The sequence below is a fragment of the Rana temporaria genome, chromosome 5 (assembly GCF_905171775.1).
Source record: "Rana temporaria chromosome 5, aRanTem1.1, whole genome shotgun sequence".
In the NCBI taxonomy this organism is placed as follows: Eukaryota; Metazoa; Chordata; class Amphibia; order Anura; family Ranidae; genus Rana; species Rana temporaria.
Window position 1 is genome coordinate 390,259,704 of NC_053493.1, and position 17,537 is coordinate 390,277,240.

The 17,537-nt window shown below is 45.5% G+C and overlaps 1 protein-coding gene across 1 annotated transcript in view; it reads left to right on the forward strand.

The window, feature by feature from the left end:
* MRPL13 (mitochondrial ribosomal protein L13) overlaps positions 1–17,537 on the forward strand; it is a 103,147-nt gene that overhangs the window by 31,899 nt on the left and 53,711 nt on the right. The window contains exons 3-4 of the mRNA XM_040354913.1: positions 7,893–7,986; positions 10,567–10,627. Of these exons, the coding sequence (XP_040210847.1) occupies positions 7,893–7,986; positions 10,567–10,627 (155 nt within the window). The remainder of the gene's footprint in view (positions 1–7,892; positions 7,987–10,566; positions 10,628–17,537) is intronic.

Sequence of the window (17,537 nt, forward strand, 5' to 3'; positions counted from 1 at the left end):
AAAAATCTCCAAGCTAATGTCGGCTTTAATTTGCGGTCGTCTATATGAGGTGAAGACTAACCGCAAGGCCTGGGCGGTAAGGTACTTGTTCCAGCGTCCCATAAACAACTGACATTTTTGCTGCTGATGGATCGCGCAGGTGAATCATTGAGGTACATTTCGGTGTTGTGATTCCATGTAGAAGTGTGGAAAGGCTCACACTATGGATGTGTTTGATGCTTCGAGTCTCGGGGTGTGAAGGATTGGTAGAAAGAGTTTGGACTTGTATTCAGAAAGCCTGGCTGACCTTTGCTGTCAGTGCTGAATATTTGAGTGGCAGCTGCTGAAACGTATGAAGTGCGGCGCTTGAGGTGTAGCGTGACTCCGTATTCCTGGGGTCAGGGTCACCGCCGCACATCTCTTTCTGAGTTGCCTTTACTGTACACCATCTGCAACTCTGCAATTTTTAGTTCAAGGTTGAATAAATCCTACAAGGTAGAGACGTTGGGGTTGTTTGAACTGTATACATAATGGTATTTGTATGAAGGAAAAATTGAATTAAAATGACATATCTTTCATCCACCAACTATATCATAATAAAGTTCTACCCTTCCAATCCTTGTCGGAGCAATATCACTTGTCTAAACACTCTTTGTTCCAGTACCTAAAACTCTGACATGCCTTGTAGATGCAATCTCGTACTGCCCCTCATTATGCATCCATGGTGGCCTCTGCAAACCTGCCCAAAAAGGGATTGACGGGTTATCTAAATGGCCACCATCAGGGGGGTACAGGCAGTACACCTGTAAGGGGCCCGGTGGAACCCCCTTTTATTTTTTCCCCCAGTTCTCTTCTACAGGGGTCCCATGCTTGAAGCTGTGTAAGGCAGGGCTCGACAAAATCCGTGCGCCAGGTCACAATTGCGACAAATTGTGACCTGGCGCTCGCCAGTAATTGAGGCCGCAGCCTCAATTACCGGTCGTCGCCGGCCCGGCAATCGCATGGTGGGGGCGCACGGAGGCACAGTGTGCCCCCGTGCGCTTCCACCCCCCCGCAGCGGGCCCGCGACGGCTGGTAATTGAGGACGCGGCCTTGTGAAGTGCCAAGCTTCCTTCTGTGACCTGCGCCATCTGGTGGTGGCCGTTGGCATTACAAGTAAAACAGCACGTGTAATGTGTAATTTTTCACTGCCATCTCCTTCCCTCTAATTAGGACCCCCAAACATTATATATATTTTTTATTCTAACACCCTAGAGAATAAAATGGCGATCGTTGCAATACTTTCTGTCATGCCGTATTTGCGCAGCGGCCTTACAAGCGCACTTTTTTGGGGGAAAAATACACTTTTTTTTATATTGTGAAAGATAATGTTAAGCCGAGTAAATTGATACCCAACATGTCACGCTTCAAAATTGCGTCTGCTCGTGGAATGCCGACAAACTTTTACCCTTTAAAATCTCCATAGGCGACGTTTAAAAAATTCCACAGGTTGTATGTTTTGAGTTAGAGGAGGTCTAGAGCTAGAATTATTTCTCTCGCTCTAACGATCGTGGCGATATCTCACATGTGTGGTTTGAAGACCGTTTACATATGCGGGCGCTACTCACGTATGTGTTCGCTTCTGCGCGCAAGCTCGTCGGGACGGGGCGCGTTTTCTGGCTCCTAACTTTTTTAGCTGGCTCCTAGATTCCATGCAAATTTGTCAAACCCTGGTGTAAGGGGCCCCAAAATTCCTGATGGCGTCCCTGGTTATCTTTACTCTGCCCTAATGATAACATCCTGTTCTATTATTCATCTATGTTGTGGCAAGGGATGGAGACAAAATCTAGAACAGTGTTTCTCAACTCCAGTCCTCAAGGCACCCCAACAGGTCATGTTTTCAGGCTTTCCATTATTTTGCACAGTTGATTTGATTACCACAGCGGTTTCATCTGAGGGAAATCCTGAAAACATGACCCGTTGGGGCGCCTTGAGGACTGGAGTTGAGAAACACTGATCTAGAACACCATGGGGTTGATTTACTAAAACGGGTGAGTGCAAAAGTTGGTGCAGCTCTGAGCTTAATTGAACAAGCTGAAGTTAGAAGCTGATTGGCTACCATGTACAACTGCACCAGGTTTTTCACTCTCCAGTTTTAGTAAATCAACCCCATTGTTTAGGAACCCAGGTCTGGCAGCTGCTGACTTTTACCTGTCCAGGGCGCCCGCGATGTCGGTACCTGAAGCCGTTCTATCATTCGGAACTCGGATGCTGCTGCTGCCATCTTCGGTAAAGGGAATCAGGAAATGAAGCCTTGTGGCTTCACTTCCTGGTTCCCTACTGTGGGACCTGTGTGTCTCCCAGAAGACATGGGAGGGGGACCAGACGTGGCGTAGATACCCACAGATAATGCGGCTATCTATTAGAGGTCGACCGATATATCAGCAGGCCGATATTCGGCCGTTTTGGAGAAATCAACATCAGCCGATTTTTATTTTTTATCCAAATTAGGCCGATATTTAACATGGCTGCTAGTGGTGTAGCGGATCACTGTTGATCCGTGATCCAAAGGGGTGACCCCTTCGGATCGGCAAACTGTGTTCCGCGGATTGACGTCGCGGCCATAGCATCAGGAAAAGCCACAGCTTCGGCCTAGCTCCGGAGCCGCGGCCATCTTGGTACACCCAGCGCGGCGGCCCTACTCTCTGTTTACACCCACAGAGGAGGAGGGGTCCGCGCTCGTGGGACACACACACCACTCTCTGGTGTCTGTACTGAGGGAGGGGGGGTGTCTGTACTACGGGGGGCAGGGGGGGGGTGGTCTGTACTGAGTGGGGGTGTCTATACTGGAGGGAGAGGGGGTCTGTACTGAGGGGGTGACACCATTTTTTTTTTTTTTTTTTTTTGCACCAGTGCCAATTAGTGTCACCTGCCAGTGCCATCTGCCAATGCCACCATCCAGTGCCACCTTCCAGTGCCACCTGCCAGTGCCAATTAGTGCCAATTAGTGCCACCTGCCAGTGCCAATTAGTGCCACCTGCCAGTGCCAATTAGTGCCACCTGCCAATCAGTGCCATCTTCCAGTGCCATCCAGTGCAACCTGTCAATCAGTGCCATGAGCCAGTGCCACCTGCCAAAAAAAAAATCGGCCTAAAATATCGGCCACAAAAATCGGCATCATATATCGGCCACCCCGATTTCTAAATATCGGCATCGGCCAGATAAAAACCCATATCGGTGGACCTCTACTATCTATGCCCGAAAGTGGGTGCAAGACCGCTATCTGCTCCCCCCTCCCCCTGAAAGGAGGGGGGAGGAATCCAAATGGAACTTCCACTTTTTGGAATCCTCCCCCCCCTTCGGTGTCACATTTGGCACCTTTCAGGGGGGTGGGGGGTGCAGATACCTGTATTTGCATCCACTTCCGGGGAGAGACTCCCAAGGGAGTCACTCCTCTTCCAATCCCCCCTGCCTTCAGGGAAACACGCTGGTCCCAGAAGACAGCGGGGGTCACTGGGAACGTGCTGCACTACTCGCACATGCGCAGTAGGGAACCGGACAGTGAAGCCGCAAGGCTTTTTTACTTCCTGATTCCCTCACCAAAGATGGCGGCGTGGGCAGCAGAGAGACGAGCGATTGTTTGTCTTCGGCTGCCGACAACGCGGGCGCACTGGGACAGGTAAGTGTCCATTTATTAAAAGCCAGCAGCTGCAGTATTTGTAGCTGCTGGCTTTTTATAGATTTTTTCCGCGGGACCTCCGCTTTAAAGTGACAGTCAGGCAGACAACACCTTAAAAGAAAAGTTCAGCAGTAACAGCCTGCATGTTGCTTCCAGGACAGGTTCCCTTTAAACCAGGGCTCGACAAATCCCGGTCGCCATGGCGACTAGAAATAGGGTCCTGGCGACTTGGCTTGGAAGATGAGCTGGCGCCATCTGGTGGTGAGCCGTTGGTATTACAAGTTAAGCATTACAAGTTAAACAACAATTCTAATGTAATTTTTCACTATTTTCACTGCCATCTTCTTCCCTCTAATTAGAACCCCCAAACATTATATATATTTTTTATCCTAACACCCTAGAGAATAAAATGGCGATCGTTGCAATACTTTCTGTAACGCCGTATTTGCGCAGCGGTCTTACAAGCGCACTTTTTTGGGAAAAAATTACACGTTTTTTTAATTAAAAAATAAGACAACAGTAAAGTTATCCCCATTTTGTTTTAATATTATGAAAGATAATGTAACGCCGAGTAAATTGATACCCAACATGTCGCGCTTCAAAATTACGTCCGCTCGTGGAATGGCGACAAACTTTTACCCTTTAAAATCTCCATAGGCGACGTTTAAAAAATTCTACAGGTTGCATGTTTTGAGTTAGAGGAGGTCTAGAATTATTGCTCTCGCTCTACCAATCGCGGCGATACCTCACGTGTGTGGTTTAAAATACCGTTTACATATGCGGGCGCTGCTCACGTATGTGTTCGCTTCTGCGCGCAAGCTCGTCGGGACGGGGCGCGTTTTCTGGCTCCTAACTTTTTTAGCTGGCTCCTAGATTCCAAGCAAATTTGTCAAACCCTGCCCTATGTGGTCTGGGAGTTGTGCAGGTACACAGGACTGCATTGGGTGGTGGGATCAGAATATTGGTTAATTTGTACAGCGGAGGGTTAAATTCGTAAGTCCTCCCCCGTCTTGTTACTGGTATGATAAGAATGGAGATCGCTATCAGGCAAATCTGTTCTGCTTGTCTCGGGGAAATACTCATCTACACATCGCCGTTCATCATGTTTTATGCTTTCTAGTTATTGTACTCCGCTCACCGCCAAAGGGACTAAAGACTTGATTCACGCCTATGGCATTTTTAGTGCTTTTTTACATTTTGCACTACAGAATGTGTTCCATAGGAAACCATGTTAAACAGCCACGATTAGCTGCAGCCACCGAATCCCGTATACTTTGACAGGTTGTCAGCAGCAGCCGCAGCTACTCATGGCTGTTCACACACAAAGCACATTCAGTAGCGATCACCGCAGGTACTCGCTGGCTGTGTGAACAACCATGAATGGCTGAATAAGTGATTCACTGGTCGACTGCCCTGACCCTGACTACCCCCCTGGTGGAAGTTAGAGGACAATATATATGACTGTTTGTGTTTTTTATCCTTGGCTATCCTCCTATTGTTCACATTAACTACTTCCCGACCTGCCGCCATGCTCGTCCATGGCTCCCGTGCGGGTGCCTGGCGGGCGCGATTGCTGCCGGGCACCCGCGATTGCTCGTTACAGAGCGGGGACCGGGAGCTGTGTGTGTAAACACACAGCTCCCGGTCCTGTCAGGGGAGAAATGCCTGACCGTCTGTTCATACAATGTATGAACAGCGATCAGTCATTTCCTCTAGTGAGGCCACCCCCCCCTACAGTTAGAACACAAACAGGGAACATAATTAACCCCTTCCCCGCCCCCTATTGTTAACCCCTTCCCTGCCAGTGGCATTTTTATAGTAATCCAATGCATTTTTATAGCACTGATCGCTATAAAAATGCCAATGGTCCCAAAAATGTGTCAAGTGTCCGCCATAATGTCGCAGTACCGAAAAAAAATCGATGATCGCCGCCATTACTAGTAAAAAAAAAAATATTAATAAACATGCCATAAAACTACCCCCTATTTTGTAAACGCTATAACTTTTGCGCAAACCAATCAATAAACGTTTATTGCAATTTTTTTTTTTTTTTTTACGGAAAATATGTAGAAGAATACGTATCGGCCTAATCTGAGGAAAAAAAAAGTTTTTTTATATATTTTTGGGGGATATTTATTATGGTAAAAAATATAATTTTTTTTCAAAAACCGCAGAGGTGATCAAATACCACCAAAAGAAACCTCTATTTGTAGGGAAAAAAGGACGCCAATTTTGTTTGGGAGCCACGTCGCACGACCGCGCAATTGTCAGTTAAAGCGACACAGTGCCGAATCGCAAAAAGTGCTCTGGCCTTTGACCAGCAATATGGTCCGGGGGTTAAGTGGTTAATGGACACGTTTTTCTATTCCAGCAGTGCTCCTTTTGGTGCGATTTTGGCATTGAGGTGGATGGTCCTTATGTGGTATCTTATATGTATACTTTCTGAAGAAGCTATATGGCAAAACATGTAGATCAGGGATATGCAATTAGTGGACCTCCAGCTGTTGCAGAACTACAAGTCCCACAAGGCATTACAAGACTCTGAAAGCCACAAGCATGACACCCAGAGGCATGATGGGACTTGTAGTTATGCAACAGCTGGAGGTCTGCTAATTGCATATCCCTGATGTAGAATAGCATGCATAAAGGACCCCAAAAAACACCATTACAAGACAAGTATGGGTTTGGGGGTCTTTCCCCCGTCCTACAGGTAGGAAGGCTGCCGCTCCAGGTGAGCACAGTAGAACAATCAATGTCCACTCAGAAACCAATGGGTGCCGGCAATGCACAGGATATGCAAAAGAGGAAAGATATGGACAGCCGCACTCCAATTTCTTAAAAAGACGTGCCCTTTATTGGGTAAAGGAAAAATGCACTACAGGTATCGGCACACAGTGGGAAAAACACCTGACGCGTTTCGCATTGGATATCAATGCTTAGTCATGCATATCCTGTGCAGATTTCTATCAAGAATGTCTTGGTTAATTTTTCTCTTCATTCATCCTTCCTTCAATGATATGAAGTTGGCCAGTCATGGCCGGTTTATGGTGAAATGATGTTCTTTCCACTTCCAGATTATGGCCCCAACAGTGCTCACTGGAACATTTAGAAGTTTAGAAATCCTTCTGCAAACAATGGCATCGGTATGTTTTGCAGCAGTAAGGTCTTGAGAGGGCTTTTAGCTTTTACCTTTAATGAGATGTTTCTTGTGCGACACCTTGGTAATGAGACACCTTTTTAAAGGTCATCAGTTGAGACTGAACCAGTTGATATTAATTTGCACTGACAAGGGACAGGATTGTTTTTTTTTTTATTATTATTATTATTTTTACTGATAGATTTCAGCTGGTGTCTTGGCTTTCCATGTCTTTTTTTTTTTTGCACCTCCCTTTCGTCATGTGTTCAATACTTCTTTTTTTTTTCCTGTGTTATTCTATTATATTGCACATAACTTAACCACTTCCTGCTGGCCGTACGACTATATACGGCCGCAGTGTGGATGCCAATTGCCGGGAGGCCATCTATATACGGCCTCCGGCCACTGGGGGGCCCGCGAGCCTGCCGCATCACTGAGATGCCGATGCGCGTGCCTGGCAGCCGCGATGTCCGCCAGGCACCCGCGATCGTCGGTTACACAGACAAGGACGTGGAGCTCTGTGTGCAAACACACAGATCAACGTCCTGTCGGGGAGAGAGAAGACCGATCTGTGTCCCTTGTTCATAGGGAGACAGATCGGTCACCTCCCCCAGTCAGTCCCCCTCCCCCACAGTTAGAAACACTATGCAGGGTACAAATTTAACCCCCTTCCTCGCCCACGAGTGTTAACCCCTTCCCTGCCAGTCACATTTATACAGTAATCGGTGCATATTTATAGCACTGATCGCATAAATGTGAATGGTGCCAAAAATGTGTCCGATGTGTCCACCATATTGTCGCAGTCCCAATAAAAATCGCAGATCGCCACCATTACTAGTAAAAAAAAAAAAGAACTGCATGTATACCCTGCTTAAGACTGGAAGAGGACCCTTAGAGTTATGTGATTGGTCAGAAGATGTCTGAAAAAGTAATAACTACTGTATTAAAAAATAGGAGCACTAAACACTGCCAGCATGGGGTCTTGAGGGAACGGAGGGAAGCAAAGCATCCAGATTTTTTTTTTTTTTTTTAAAGGCTAAATTTTTTGAAAAAAATTAAATAAAATCTTCTCATTGGCCTTCTATTGTAACAGATTTTGTGATTTTGTGTTTTGTACAGGTGACTGCGGAGACCACGTGGTAGTGAAGAACACCCGACACATCGCCTTCTCCGGGAATAAGTGGGAACAGAAAGTTTACTCCTCGCACACGGGGTACGTGTCGCCTCTTCACTCAACTGGCCTTTCCAAGACCACCTACAGCGATATGTTAACGTTTCAGTTGTGGAATTATTATGGGATAGAATGTAGTAATTAAAGGATACCTGTCACTAGAGGTCGACCGATATATCGCCCGATTTTGGGCTTTTTTTTTTTTACCACTTAAAGCGGGGGTTCACCCAAAAAACAAATTTTTAACATTAGATTGAGGCGAGTTGTTAGAAGCACAATCGGGTGTTTTTTTTAAAAGAAGCCGAACGTCGGTGCGCAGGCGCCTTTTATAGAGCCGACTCGCAGTCCGGCTTCTTTCGGCAACTCGTGACGCGCTGTATGCGACGGTCAGAAGCCTGTCAATCAATTAGGAACGCCCAGTCCCGCAGATCATACCCGGAAGCCGCGGAGAACATCTATCTCTAAAATGGTATGTACTGCAATAATTGAAAAAAAAAAAAAAAACACATGAAACGCCTGAATCTAATATTACATTTTTTTTTTTCGGGTGAACCCCCGCTTTAAGGACCTTGCCTGTTTTTCAGATTTGGCGTTTACAAGATTATAACTTTTTTTTTTTTTTTTGCTCGAAAATTACTTAAAACCCCCAAACATTATATATATTTTTTTCTAACACACTAGAGAATAAAATGGCGGTTATTGCAATACTTTTTGTCACACTGTATTTGCGCAGCGGTCTTACAAGCGCACTTTTTTTTGGAAAAAAATCACTTTTTTTAATAAAAAAAATAGGACAACAGTAAAGTTATATTATTTTATATATTGTGAAAGATAATGTTACGCCGAGTAAATTGATACCCAACATGTCACGGCGTAACATTATCTTTCACAATATATAAAAAAATTGGGCCAACTTTACGGTTGTCTTATTTTTTTAATTAAAAAAAGTGATTTTTTTTCCAAAAAAAATGCACTTGTAAGACCGCTGCGCAAATACGGTGTGACAAAAAGTATTGCAATGACCGCCATTTTATTCTCTAGGGTGTTAGAAAAAAATATATATAATGTTTGGGGGGTTTTAAGCAATTTTCTAGCAAAAAAAAACTGTTTTAGTCTTGTAAACGCCGAATCTGAAAAACACCCATGGTCCTTAAGGCCGCGTACACACGGTCGGTCAAAACCGATGAGAATGGACCGAAGTTCAGTTTCATCGGTCCAAACCGACCGTGTGTGCGGCCCATCGGTCTGTTTTCCTTCGGACCAAAATTTTAAAACTTGCTTTAAAATCGATCCGATGGTTAGTACACAAAAGCATCGGTTCAAAACCCGCGCATGCTCAGAATCAAGTCGACGCATGCTTGGAAGCATTGAACTTCGTTTTTTTCAGCACGTTGTGTGTTTTACGTCACCGCGTTCTGACCCGATCGGATTTTGAACTGATGGTGTGTACACACATTAGACCATCAGGCCACTTCAGCGGTGAACCGATGAAAACGGTCCGTCGGACCATTCTCATCGGATGAACCGGTCGTGTGTACGCGGCCTAAGTGGTTAAAAGGACACTTGCCTGCGCACCCGTGATGTCGGCACCCGAAGCCCATCTATCGCTCGGCTCTCGGATGCTGCCTCCGCCATCTTCGGTAAGGGAATCAGGAAGTGAAGCCTTGCGGCTTCACTTTCTGGTTCCCTACTGCGCGAGTCGGCAGAACACAGCAGGGGGGGTGGGAAGTGGCGTAGATACCCGCAGATAATGTGAGTATCTATGTCCGGTAGTGGGAGGAAATAACTTTATTATACAGGCATCTGCTCTCCCCCCCCCCTGAAAGGTGCCAAATGTCACATCGGAGGGGGGGAGGGTTCTGAAAAGCTTAAAGCGGTTGTAAACCGCATAAACTTTTTTTTTTCCCCCCCAAACCTGCAATGCAAAAGGCATAATAGGCTAGTATGCACCGCATACTAGCCTATTATGAAATACTTACCTCGGAACGAGGTGTGCACCACTTACCTGGTCCACGTCGAGCAGGATGTCATCTTGCTCCGGCGTGTCTTCCGGGTATCGCCGCTCCAGCGCTGTGATTGGCTGGAGCGGCGATGACGTCACTCCCGCGCGTGCGCGCGGGAGATTTAAAATCGGCAGGGTCCGGCGATGCCGGTCCTTCAGCCGTGGAGTCCCCCCTGCGCATGCGCCGCCCGCATTGCGGGGGTAATATCTCCTAAACCGTGCAGGTTTAGGAGATATTCTCCTTACCTACAGGTAAGCCTTGTTGTAGGCTTACCTGTAGGTAAAAGTCCAAATAGTGGGTTTACAACCACTTTAAGTAAAATTTTTGGGTGGAAATCCTGCTTTTGGCAGATAACTTTTTCAACAGGCAAGGGAAAGAGATCAGGGGACAACTGTAGCTTTTTCAAGAGACTACTTGACTACTCGTGCTTTATCATACATATCGTATTTTAGGTTTCCGAAACAACATGTTCTAATAAAACATACAATTGCAAAAATTTCCAGCCATAAAGAAAGTATGTTATTTATGTAAATGTGATCTATTCCTGCCTAGAAATGGAATGCTTTCAGGGGACACATTTTATAACATTCTTTATTATTATATTTTTTATTTTATCCAGTTATCCTGGAGGTTTCAAACAAGTCACTGCAGCTAAACTTCATCGGAAAGACCCGACCGCTGTGAGTATAATCTGGACGTTACATTTATTACAAATTGCATTGATTACAACAGGGCTCAACAAATCCCGGTCGCCATGGCGACTAGAAATAGGGTCCTGGCGACTTGGCTTGGAAGGGGGGGCAAAAGAAAAAAAAAAATTGTGAGCTGGCGCCATCTGGTGGTGGCCGTTGGTATTACAAGTTAAGCATTACAAGTTAAACAGCAATTCTAATGTTATTTTTCACTATCATCTTCTTCCCTCTAATTAGAACCTCCAAACATTATATATATTTTTTATCCTAACACCCTAGAGAATAAAATGGCAATCGTTGCAATACTTTGTCACGCCGTATTTGCGCAGCGGTCTTACAAGCGCACTTTTTGGGGAAAAAATTACACTTTTTTAAATAAAAAAAATAAGACAACAGTAAAGTTATCCCCATTTTTTTTAATATTATGAAAGATAATGTTACGCCGAGTAAATTGATACCCAACATGTCACGCTTCAAAATTACGTCCGCTCGTGGAATGGCGACAAACTTTTACCCTTTAAAATCTCCATAGGCGTTGTTTAAAAAATTCTACAGGTTGCATGTTTTGAGTTACAGAGGAGGTCTAGGGCTAGAATTATTGCTCTCGCTCTACCAATCGCGGCGATGCCTCACATGTGTGGTTTGAACACCGTTTACATATGCGGGCGCTGCTCACGTATGTGTTCGCTTCTGCGCGCAAACTCGTCGGGACGGGGTGCGTTTTCTGGCTCCTAACTTTTTTAGCTGGCTCCTAGATTCCAAGCAAATTTGTCAACCCCTGGATTACAAACAAGAATGCACACACTGTCCTGGATGACAGGCCCTTGTTTGTATCATTTTAGGAAGCCAGTCAGTTAAACTTGCCACAAAATATCTGATGTACATGAAGAAATGGAGGGCAGTTCCAGTGAGCTTGGCAGAATACAGTAAAACCTTGGATTGCGAGCATAATTTGATCCGGAAGCATGCTTGTAATCCAAAGAACTCTTGTATCAAAGCAAATTTCTCCATAGGAAATAATGGAAACTCAGATGACTCGTTCCACATCCATTTATTCATAAGTCCTTCAGTTTATGGTCCATATAAAAAGATTATAGTAATGTGATAGGTTGTGTAACCATAAAATGTCCATCCACAAATGGCAGTCTCCACAAGGGGATTCGAAGCAAAATCCAGCAGGAGCTCCAGAGTATAAAAGAGAAGAGAGGCGCCTCTAAGTGTAGCAATATGTTGCTAAATGTTGTGCCTTCATTAAACATGTGACATGACGCTGCTTGTATATCAAGACAAAATGTATTTAAAAATGTTTCTTGTCTTGCAAAACGCGCTCAAACCAAGTTACTCTCAAACCAAGGTTTTACTGATTCCTGAATGGATGCAAAATGGCTCCAACTTTATTATATTCTTATTATCCGTTTTAGTACTCTAGTTGGAAACATTACACCCCACACTCACTTTAGACATATTGGACTCTTTTGCAAGCATCTCAACAAAGACAATGACATTTCCAGCGCAACAAACAATAAAGGCTGACTATACTTTAAAAATAGATATTAACCACTTCGTATCCGGGCCATTGTACTTTGACGGCCACAAGGTGGCTCTACAATGCCGGGAGATCGTCTACTGACGTCCTCGGCTCCTTCGGCCACTGGGGGGCACGCATGCCCGCCGCTTCACTGTGGTGCCGATGTGCATGCCTGGCGGCCGCGATGTCCGCCAGGTACCCGCGATCGCCCGTTACACAGCCAAGGACGTTGATCTGTGTGTGTGTAACCACACAGATCCACGTCCTGTCAGGGAGAGGAGACCGGTGCTGTGTCCCTTGTACATAGGGACACAGATTGGTCTCCTCCCCCAGTCAGTTCCCTCCCCCCACAGTAAGAATCACACCCAGGGAATACATTTAACCCCTTCCTTGACCCCTAGTGTTAACCCCTTCTCTGCCAGTCACATTTATGCAGTAATCGGTGCATATTTATAGCACTGATCGCTGTATAAATGTGTATGGTCCCAAAAATGTGTCAAAAGTGTCTGATGTGTCCGCCATAATATCGCAGTCCCAATAAAAATCACAGATTGCCACCATTACTAGTAAAAAAAATAAAAAAGTCATAATTCTGTCCCCTATTTTGTAACTTGTCCATCTGATCACCCCCCACAGCTACTACCCTTTGTTCCACTTTGCCCTCCCTTCTAGATTGTAAGCTCTAACGAGCAGGGCCCTCTGATCCCTCCTGTATTGAATTGAATTGTATTGTAATTGTACTGTCTTCCCCGATGTTGTAAAGCACTGCGCAAACTGTTGGCGCTATATAAATCCTAAATAATAATAATAATCCTTTATGAATCAAAGCCTGGTCACAGCCAATGTGCCCATGAGAGACCATTCCTGTACCTACGAAGTAAGTTGTGACCATGTATTGGTTCATTAAAGGGATCTTATGAAGTTCCTGCTAGGGAGAATTGTATTGATAGATAAGTTCACAGGCCAAAGTATCAGAAACGTCTTTTTTAACCACTTGCCGCCCGCCAGATAGAAAAATTACTTTGGCAACGTCGTATGACGTTGGCAGGATAACAAGCCGCTGTGTGTCCCCGGGGGCGCACATCGCAGCGATCGGTGGTGCGGTGTGTCAGTCTGACACACCGCAACTTTGACGGAGACTCTTTACCATGTGATCAGTCGTGTCCAATCATGATGTAACCAGGAAGAGCCAGACAGACGCGAGTAGAGGAGAGCCGATCGGCTGCTCTCCTGACAGGGGGGTCTGTGCTGATAGTTTATCAGCACAGCCCCCCCTCGGATGCCCGCCTAGGACCACCAGGATGGCCACCACACTGGATTACCAGGTATGCCCCCCCAGACCACCAGGGAATGCCAATCAGTGCCCACCCACAATGCCTGCTAGTGCCACCAGGGATGCCTACCAGTGCCGTCTATCAGTGCCCGTCAGTGTCGCCCATCAGTGCCACCCATGAGTGCCCATCAGTGCCACCCATTGGTGCCCATTGTCAGTGCCACCTTATCTGTGTCACCTTATTAGTAATGCCATATCAGTGCCCATCATTTAAAGCGGAGCTCCACCCTAAAGTGGAACTCACGCTGATCGGAACCCTCCGGTGTCACATTTGACACCTTTCAGGGGGAGGGGGGTGCAGATACCTGTCTAAAGACAGGTATTTGCACCCTCTTCCGGCCACACAGTTTCGGGTTAACTGCGGGCAGAACGTCACCTCCCGTCCTCTCCCCCCCCCACGTTGTGCTCTGGGAACACTCGGCTCCCAGAGCACAGCGGGAGCCAATTAGCGGCGCAGCGCAACTCGCGCATGCGCCGTAGGGAACCGGGTAGTGAAGCCGGAGCGCTTCACTTCCTGGTTCCCTCACTGAGGATGCCGGGGGGGGGGGGCAGCAGAGTGACGAGCGATCGCTCTTCATCTGCTGCGGACGGCGCTGGACTCCAGGACAGGTAAGAGTCCTAATATTAAAAGTCAGCAGCTGCAGTATTTGTAGATGCTGGCTTTTAATTTTATTTTTTTTTCGTGGCACATCCGCTTTAAGGAGAAAGCTTGGTTACAAAATTTTATACCAAAAACAAGCTTTTTTTTCCATTTGTTTAGCAAAAAATAGAAACCCCAGAGGTGATCAAATACCACCAAAAGAAAGCTCTATTTGTGGGAACAAAATTATAACATTTTTGTTTGTGTACAGTGTAGCATAACCGCGCAATTGTCATTTAAACAGCGACCGCGCTGAAAGCTGGCTTGGGCAGGAAGGGGGGGAGGGGGGCAAGTGCCCGGTATGGAAGTGGTTAAAGGGATAAGCATCTAAGATTAGACGGATACCATAAATATATCTATAATGGCCTGTCGTCTACAATAGCCTGTTGGAGGATACAATGACTGAAAAGAGCTTGTAAATCTTTTACTGGTGACAGTTTAAAGGCATTAACATTTATTTCATATTTTAGCGTCTGAAAGTCATTTTTTTTTCTCGCTGAAAAAAATGTTGAGTATGCCGCAACCCTCGCGAGCGATGATCGAGATGGGACACGTGTGTTTTGTGCAGAGCCTCATTGATCAAAGTCTAGAGGCGCACTCTGTCCACCTGTCAGTCATGTTCCACATTGTAGAGGTTTTTTCCACGCAGCCTCGTACCCCGGGCTACATCCACCACTTCAATAAATCATTTAGGGATGGTAATATTTTTTTCTTCTGCAGCCAGAGGGAGAAGATGTTAAGATCTTAGCAGTTAAGATTTCACCTGCTGCCGTGAAATAAATGCCTTTTTATTGGGCTCTTCACATTCTGTACTAGAAGTCCAGTAGAGGCGTCTTTCTGAGAAACTCCAAGCCACAGCACATGATGGCAGATTAGACATTCCACTAGAGTTGGATTTTTTTTTTTTTTATCATTTTAAATGTGATTGAAAGCACTGATTGATTTACAGCTATTCTTCAAGGAGAAACCAAAACGAGCTAACGGACCCTTCCCACCTTGGCCCCTTTAACTAACGGATCAGAATGGGGCGGATTACGCTTTTGTGATGCTTTAATTTTTGCTTTATCTCAGCCTTTCTCAACCTTTTCATCGCAAAGAAACCCTTGAATGAACTTTCCCGTCTCAGGAAAGCCCTACTATAAATGACTGGGGGGTAGATTCAGATAGATTAGCGGATCTTTAGATCCGCGTAATCTATCTGATTTACGATCCGCCGGCGCAAGTTTGAGAGGCTAGTGCTGTATTCAGAAAGCACTTACCTCGAAACTTGCGTCCCCGCGCTGATTTAAATGTGCATGCGCCGCCGGCTAAATTTCCCGGCGTGCATTGCTCCAAATGACGTCTCTAGGACGTCATTGGTTTCGGCGTGAGCGTAACTTAGGTCCATCCGTATTCGCGACCGACTTACGCAAACTACGTAAAAATTCAAAACTCGGCACGGGAACGACGTCCATACTTAACATTGGATGCGCCTCCTAATAGCAGGAGCAACGTTACGACGAAAACGACTTGTGCAAACGACGTAAAAAACTACCGCCGGGCACACGTACGTTTGTGAATCGGCGTAAGTAGGTAATTTGCATACTCTACGCTGAAAACTACAGGAGCGCCACCTAGCGGCCAGCGTGAGAATGCACCCTAAGATACGACGGCGTAAGAGACTTATGCCAGTCGTATCTTAGGCTAATGTCGGCGTATCTAGCTTTCTGAATACAGAAAGTAGATACGCTGGCACAGATTTGAATTTACGCGACGTATCTATGGATACGCCGGCGTAAATTCTCTCTGAATCTACCCCTATATCTACATCTCAGGACATATTAGCGTGATGGTCAGTGGAAAAAATGCTCCTTACACTTGTGGTCATTGGGATAGCTAAAAAGATCAATGGTGTCGGTGGAAACTTGAGAGAGGCTGGAAAGCTCCGTGCTCAAGAAACCCCTAGCGACCCCTGGTGGGACCGTGGTTACATAGTTGGTCAGTCAGGTTGAAAAAAGACACAAGTCCATCTAGTTCAACCATAAAAATAAATAAAATAAAAAATATCGTACAATCCCATATACCCAGTTCTATACCCACAGTTGATCCAGAGGAAGGGAAAAAAACAACAGCAGAGAATGATCCAATTTTCTACAGCAGGGGAAAAAAATCCTTCCTGATCCCCCGAGAGGCAATCGGATTTTCCCCGGATCAACTTTACCTATAAATGTCAGTACTCAGTTATATTATGTACATTTAGGAAAATATACAGGCCTTTCTTAAAGCAATCTACTGAGCTGACCAGAACCACCTCTGGAGGGAGTCTGTTCCACATTTTCACAGCTCTTACTGTTAAGGAACCTTTCCGTATTTGGAGATTAAATCTCTTTTCCTCTAGACGTAAGGAGTGCCCCCGTGTCCTTTGTGTTGACCTTAAAGTGAATAACTCAACACCAAGTTCACTATATGGACCCCTTATATATTTGTACATGTTGATCATATACCCCCTTATTCTTCTCTTCTCAAGAGGGAATACATTCAGTTCCTCTAATCTTTCCTCATAGCTGAGCTCCTCCATGCCTCTTATCAGTTTGGTTGCCCTTCTCTGCACTTTCTCCAGTTCCCCGATATCCTTTTTGAGAACTGGAGCCCAAAACTGAACTGCATATTCCAGATGAGGTCTTACTAATGATTTGAACAGGGGCAAAATTCTCTCTTTATCGCTTTCTCTCTTTTTCTCTTTCTCCCTCCCCTTGGAACGAAGCCCTCCAGTGCTGAGGGCTGACATGTCCATCCGTGATATCATAAGCTGCATGCACTCTGAATATCTCCTAAACTGTGCAAGTTTAGGAGATATTCGCAGTACCTACAGGTAAGCCTTACTATAGGCTTAGCTGTAGGTACAAGAGGTAGTACTACCATTTCAAAGTGGTTGTAAACCCTTGCACATAACTAGTGAAGGGACTGGCCTGATACACAAAGATGGAACAAATCCTTTATAAGTTGTATCTACTTGTTTATCTTCAACCATGTCTTCTTTACATCTGTTCAAAATGCTGAATTTTAAAGCTTGTCAGAGTTCAGAAAAAGGAGGGCAGAGAGCTGAAGTTACACTCTACAGAGCTTGGTGAGGAGAGGTCTGACAGCTGATTAGAGAAAAGAGACACACCCCCTTCACACACAACCCAGAAACAAAGATGAGGCTGTCAATCAGCTGGAGCTCTTCCCTGTCACCATTTTTCTTTGGTGTCAGGAAAACGTGTCAGAAGGGATTCATGCTGATGGCAGAGAAATTAAGCAGCAGAGAGAAATGACATTGCTCTTGATTGAGACATGTACACACTATAAACGGATATGCTTTGTTCATATTCAATTTCTGAGGTTTACAGCCACTTTAACCACTTAAGGACGGAGGATG